Genomic DNA, 7,321 nt, shown 5'->3' on the forward strand with positions numbered 1-7,321 from the left:
TATTATTATATGTATGTATATATATATTTTTTTCTATCTCACAGATTTTCTCATAATTGTGAGATACAAACTCAATTCAGAGAAAAAAATACTTAGTTTATTTCTCGTGATTCTGACTTTTTTTTTCAAATTTGAGTTTATATTTTAAAATTCTTTTGAGGGATATTAAGTTGTAATTACCTTATTTCTTTATCTCGTGGCAGAAACAAAAAATGCTTGCTTGCATAAAAAAATAAACAGTATTACTTTAACAAATAGTTAATATGTTAATAATTAATAAGATATTTCAGCTTGGGTGTCACTTTTGATAAACTGATGATAATAGGGTATATGTCGAACGTCACCTGACCAAACCCAGAAAACGAAAAAAGAGAACGTGCTAACAGCCGTACTAAATAATTGCGATATCTATGGACTTTTAAGATAATCAGTTAAACTAGCTAGCTATTTTTATTAATTAAGTTTTATTACATTTTTATATCTAAATGTTAGTGAAAAGAATAAAAATAAAAAACATTTAGAAATCATTCCGCATATGTGATGGACATTGGTTATGATCATCATTGGTATCTACATCTTGAGTAAAACTGCTTCATATTTAATGAAGCATATGCAAAACGCTTGAACCGGAAGCGACGAGACCCGGTTAACAGAATCGGTCTGTTGTGCATAACCCCAATAGCACTCTGTTCCTGCCTAAGTTTTGGTACTCAACTAAGTAACCAGTGTATATCGCCCTCTGCTGGTGAAAATAATCCAGCGTATCCTTGTATCAGCGCCCTCTGCTGGTGAAAATAATCCAGCGTATCCTTGTATCAGCGCCCTCTGCTGGTGAAAATAATCCAGCGTATCCTTGTATCAGCGCCCTCTGCTGGTGAAAATAATCCAGCGTATCCTTGTATCAGCGACACACACACACACACACACACACACAACAGCAGTGCGATGAGAGACTATGTTCAATAATCACATACATGCAATACTAATAGTAATAACAATCAAAATAAACACTGTCTCTGCCAAATAATATAGTCCATTAGTCTGCATGTGGGAAAATGTTTTTTAATAAAAAAATAATGTCACATTATTGTATTAATCCTTGTAAAAATAGCACATTTAAATAAATAAAAAATCTACCATATATACCAAGTTCAGTTCACCAAAAACAACACTATCAATGGACAACACGCATTTTCTGATTTATGAACTATTGTAATTTAAAACAACAGTTTTCTATGTGAATATGTTGTAAAATTTAATTTTAAAATGTTCGGCATCATTACTCCAGTCTTCAGTGTCACATGATCTTCAGAAATCATTCTAATATGCTGATTTGCGTATCAGCGCCCTCTGCTGGTGAAAATAATCCAGCGTATCCTTGTATCAGCGCCCTCTGCTGGTGAAAATAATCCAGCGTATCCTTGTATCAGCGCCCTCTGCTGGTAAACGTAATCACTACATGGCTGCTCTGGACTGTTGTAACTTACCGACGGTTCCCGGTGGGCAGGGCTGCTTGGCGACGAGGCCCTGGCGTGTTTTGGGCCAGGTGATGGAGGAGTCGGTGACGGGGCTGCAGAACTCCACGGCGATGTTGGGCAGGACGGAGGACGGGTCGGAGCGTGCCGTGACCTCGGGAAGAGCCGCCGGCTGCTGGTCTGTCGTGGTGCTGCGTGGGGCTGCTGCCGTCGTCGAGGCGGGAGATCTGGTGGTGGTGGTTGTCACGGTGACGGTGGTGGAGGTGGTCGTCAAGGTGACGGTGACTGGGCGAGTCGTGGTGTGTGTCGTTGTTGTGTCCATTAAAACGTTTCCTGAGGAGGAAGATTCTGAAATCAGAAGAGAAAATAGAGTTAGAACACAACAAATGGCATTTATACCAGAACATACTGACTTCAAATTATATTTCCTGTAATAATGATCATCATTATAAATATACATAGTAACACATTATCTAGCAGCAAATTACTTAAATGAAAATCAACCAAGCAGCGTCCTGAAGAAAGTGACCTCATGCTGAGATAAAAAAAAATCACACAATTCTATAAAGATCTACTGGCTCTAATGCAGACATTTCTCTTCTTTATATCAAACTGACTTCTGAATTTCTTCTTTCAAAGTAAACTCTCCTCAAAAAGCACAAAAGTTTAACCTAGGAAACCTTATCCGGAAGCATTATTAGATGCTCAAGAGTGAAGCCGTACTGTCTGCATTGTTAGGGATTCAAGGAATATTTTAATTTAATTCATATTTGTATTATTATGAGTCCAAAAAGTGCTAGAAACCCTCTTGATTTTTGCCATGATTATTATTACTAGAGGTTCAAAGGCAAAATATGTTTTCAAAGTCTACTGCTATTATGCCAGACATGTTGCTATGGTAACTACATGTTCAACTCTACATCTGTAAATTAAATAAACCACCACAGGTTTCTATGGTAACAACACCCTACACTTCACACCTGTACAATGAGCAGAAAACATCCACACCAGAGTTACTTTAGCATCATGAGGATACTGTTATATTTTATCAAATATATTTATTTATTACAAGTTAATGTAAATGAATATGTTTCCTCAGCATCAAGGCGAAATCTATCTATCTATCTATCTATCTATCTATCTATCTATCTATATATCTAAAATATTTGAAGGTTTTTTATGGTTTTATCTTTACTTGTAGTATACCAGTTAACCATAGAAATATCTGACAAATATACGTATTTCAAATATGAAGAAATGTTGATATGCAGCAGAAAGGTAAAAAAATAAATTATCAATGTTGAAAACAGCTGTGCTGACGAATGTTTTTTGTGGAAAACGTGATACATTGTATTTTTCAAGTTCAAAGTAGCAGCATTTATTTGAAAGATAAATACTTTGTAAAATGTTTTGTAACATTATATATATATATATATATAGGGTATTAAAAAAGTAAAAAAAACAAAACAAAAAAAGTTGTCAATCAAATGCTAGTATTTTGGTTGCTGTTGTTTTGATGAATGAGTTTATGAATGTGAAAGTGTTACTCTGAGAAATGGCCAGAGGATGAATCCAGTCTGGCGCTCTGAAAACTTCAAGAACAACCAACTAATCATGAAGAAACTGCCAATCAATCGAAACCATGGAAACAGGCGGGAGGACTGGAAGTGTTTTGATATGAGCAGGAGGCGGCGAGAGAAACGACGAGAAAAGCTGAAATGTAGAGAACGAAAGCGAGAGGAAGGAGAGTGACAGACAGAGGTGGAAGAAGAGCGGGAGCTGCAGCAGCGTGTTTGATGCGTGTGCTGCGTTTGTGTTGTTTGTGCTCACGCTGAGCGTCGCTCGTCTGCTGCACTTCCACACACTCACTAACAACCACAGAGAAAAACACCACACCTGGGTTACCAGAACAAGCTGTAAAACAAGCTGTAGAGACGAGGGCTTATTTGCTCTGTAGAATGGGCAATGCGTCGCTATGCGGTTGCTAGGATGTTCTTGGTTAAGAGCAGATCTCTGAAATGAAAACCAGGGATGTTTTCTAGTTTAGTGGTCAAAATATCTCTGAAAACGCATGTGTTAATATCTATGAATTAAAAACAAGGAAAATATATATTTTTTTGTTTTTGGCCAAATAATGATGACAATTTATTATTATTATTATTGATAATAATTGTGTTAGCAGGTCAAACTGACCCTTACTGGTTATAATAAAAATTTACCAATAATCACACTATGAAAAAATAAGATCAAACAGATCAAACAGTATTATAACAAAATTATGACTTGTATTATGACTTGTAAAAAATCCATTATATAAAACTAAATAAATATATGTGAAATAAACATATGACAAATAATAATTTTTTTTTTTTTTTTTACTTTTTCTAATTGTATTACATTTTTATTTTCACAAACTGAATATACTGTATACAGTAATTATGATGTTATTTCATATTTGTGCTTTTGGAAACAGGTCTGTACTTTTCCTAATTAGGCTTGATATTTTGGCATTTCAGGTTAATTTTTAAACATGAAGTCTGTGCTTTCTGCAAATGTAAATGTTTAGTTGATTCATTTATTTATTCATATTTGGTGTGTGAGAGAATTATGTTCAGGAATGTTTAAAATACATTCAAAACAACCCAGCATGCTGTTCAGGACTTATTATGCATTACAACTATGGAAGCTTGTTTCAGCCACAGAGAGTAAGTAAGTAAGTAAATAAATAAAAAAATAATGCAATTTATGTAAAAAAAAATTCATGATTCCGACTTTTTTGCAAGAAATAAACACAGAATTGCATGGGGGGGAAAGTCACAATTGAGATAAAACGTTGCAATTACATTATTTATATTTTTTCATTTTGTGCTGGAAACAAAATAAGGAAATTGCAAAATGCAAACTTAGAATTGCGAGAAAGAAAGTCAGACTTCTGAGTTTATATCACACAGTTATTCTCTGAATTGTGGGGGAAAACAAAGTATTAATTGCAATACAAAATCACTTCTGAGAAAGAAAAGTCAGAATTGCAAGAAACAAACTCAGAATTGCATGAAAAAAGTTTGAATTTCACGATAAACGTGATAAACTCAGAATTGCAAGATGTAAACTCAGAATTGCGAGAAAGTAAGTCAGACTTTGAGTTTCTATCTTGCAATTCTGACTTTTTTCCATTTTGAGTTTATATCTCAGTTTTTCTCAGAATTGTGAGAAAAAAATCAGATTGGTGAGATATAAAGTGAAAATTGCGAGTCAAAATTAATTCTGAGAAAAAAAAATAGAACTGAGAAAAGCTCAGAATTGTGAGATGTAACTCAGAATTTATAGAAAAATTGTCAGAATTGTGAAAAATAAAGTCAGACTTCTGAGTTTATTTCTTGTAATTCTGACTTTTTCCTCAAAATTCTGAATTTATATCTCCTAATGTTTCTCAGAATTCTGAGGGAAAAAAGTGAGAAATGCGAGATATAAGTTCTGAGATGTAACCTTTCTCGCAATTCCAATTTTTTACATCTCACAGATCTAGGTTATTTCTAATTAAGTTTATCCCGCAATTCTGACTTTTTTTTTTTTTGAGTTTCTCACAATTCTGACATTTCTTTCTCAAAATTGAGTTCATATCTCACAATTCATACTTTTTTCTCACAATTTTGAGAATAACTGAAATATAAACTCACAATTTCTGACTTTATATCTTGCATTTCTCAAAATTCTGAATTCATATATAGCAAATCTGATTTTTTTTTGTCCTCAGAATTCTAAGAAAAATTGTGAAATATAAACTAAAAAAAAACAAAAAAACAATCAGAATTACAAAAATAAACTCAGAAGTCTGACTTTCTTTTTCACTGCTCTAATTTTATATATATGTATGTGTATATGTTAGGGATTCAAGGAATATTTTAATTTAATTCATATTTGTATTATTATGAGTCCAAAAAGTGCTAGAAACCCTCTTGATTTTTGCCATGATTATTATTACTAGAGGTTCAAAGGCAAAATATGTTTTCAAAGTCTACTGCTATTATGCCAGACATGTTGCTATGGTAACTACATGTTCAACTCTACATCTGTAAATTAAATAAACCACCACAGGTTTCTATGGTAACAACACCCTACACTTCACACCTGTACAATGAGCAGAAAACATCCACACCAGAGTTACTTTAGCATCATGAGGATACTGTTATATTTTATCAAATATATTTATTTATTACAAGTTAATGTAAATGAATATGTTTCCTCAGCATCAAGGCGAAATCTATCTATCTATCTATCTATCTATCTATCTATCTATCTATATATCTAAAATATTTGAAGGTTTTTTATGGTTTTATCTTTACTTGTAGTATACCAGTTAACCATAGAAATATCTGACAAATATACGTATTTCAAATATGAAGAAATGTTGATATGCAGCAGAAAGGTAAAAAAATAAATAAAAAACATGTAAAATATGTGATACTTATTAAAATACTACACTCTATCAGGTAAAGAAAAAAATATATAAATTTTATTAAAAAAAATGTTAAATGGAAGGTTTGCTTTATAAAGTACAGAGCACAATAATAGTAGTAGTAATAATAATAATAATAATAATAATAATATATTTTAAAATGGTGAAATGGAAAGTTTGCTTTATGAATTACATATAAATCACGAACCAAACTGCTATTTTCATGAAAATAATTGCTCATCCATAAACACAGAAACATGTTATTTTCCACAGTACTAGTGCAATTATCAAAGATGAAAGCAAGCAAATAAATAAATAAATACATTCTGATTTTATGAAGAATGGCTGCTCAAAAACACAATATGGCTATAAATGAGTATTCAACTACAAAAAGCTGCAAACATGCACACATGGTCAATATATCATTTAATTTTCAATATACAGAGTGATATATTTCACAGTCATCACATTATTTGTTTGCTTAAAACAATTTCAGCAATATACAAACGTTTTACTCGCAAAAACATGCACTGATGAACGGATCAGAATAAGAGCAGAAATGTGCATGAAGCGAGGAAACAGAGTGAACGATCAGCTGCTGTCAGTTCTCCAAACACAAATAAAGGGCTGAAATGATCTGGCTGCTTCTGTGATGCTCGGAGCCTCCAAGGAGCTCATGTGCTAATAAAAACAGAAACCAGCGAGAGGGAGGAAAACAAAGCAATAAGCCAACACAAGAGACTCGGGAGGAATTATGGGAAAGGCCCACAACCCAGGAAATAACACACGCACACGCACACGCACACGCACACAGACACAGACACAGACACACACACACACACACACACACACACACACTATAAACTCTAATTTTGACACACACACACACACACACACACACACACACACACACAGGCTCTTGTGCTGTAGGGTGATGTGATGGTTTTGTGTTTGTGTGGGCAGAACATCGACTCCAATCTATAATTGTTTACATTACAGAAAATTACATTTCATGTCATTTTCATGAACTGACCGCGTACGGCCAGCAGCGCTAGCGCTAACTTCTCTGGTAAGAGAGTCTCACGCGATCTATTAGCAAAGAACTGCCCGTTCAGAGAGGAAGAGACACCTGACCGACATGCAAACCTGTCAACCACAGTCTGGTGTCGGTTAGAGACATCGATGATCCAACGATAACAGCCATGACAACCTGATTCACCAAACGGTACAACAATGGTCCGTGAACAGCCAAACTGTAACTCAATACGCTCAGTTTTTGATTATTAATATTATGTTTATTAATTTCACAAACTCTACACCTGGAAACTCTTAATTCTTTGATGAGCAATTAAAAGTTCAGCATCACCTGCTGCATGAGTTAATTATCTTT

At 34.0% G+C, this 7,321-nt stretch overlaps 1 protein-coding gene across 1 annotated transcript in view; it reads right to left on the reverse strand.

Annotated features, from left to right (window-relative positions):
• The window catches only part of LOC107676693 (adhesion G protein-coupled receptor L3-like), a 298,216-nt gene that overhangs the window by 84,112 nt on the left and 206,783 nt on the right, over nt 1-7,321 (reverse strand). Inside the window, exon 7 of the mRNA XM_016471337.1 lies at nt 1,488-1,823. Coding sequence (XP_016326823.1) covers nt 1,488-1,823 — 336 coding nt within the window. The remainder of the gene's footprint in view (nt 1-1,487; nt 1,824-7,321) is intronic.

This window comes from Sinocyclocheilus anshuiensis, unplaced genomic scaffold (genome assembly GCF_001515605.1).
Source record: "Sinocyclocheilus anshuiensis isolate Anshui unplaced genomic scaffold, SAMN03320099.WGS_v1.1 scaffold2539, whole genome shotgun sequence".
Taxonomy (NCBI): Eukaryota; Metazoa; Chordata; class Actinopteri; order Cypriniformes; family Cyprinidae; genus Sinocyclocheilus; species Sinocyclocheilus anshuiensis.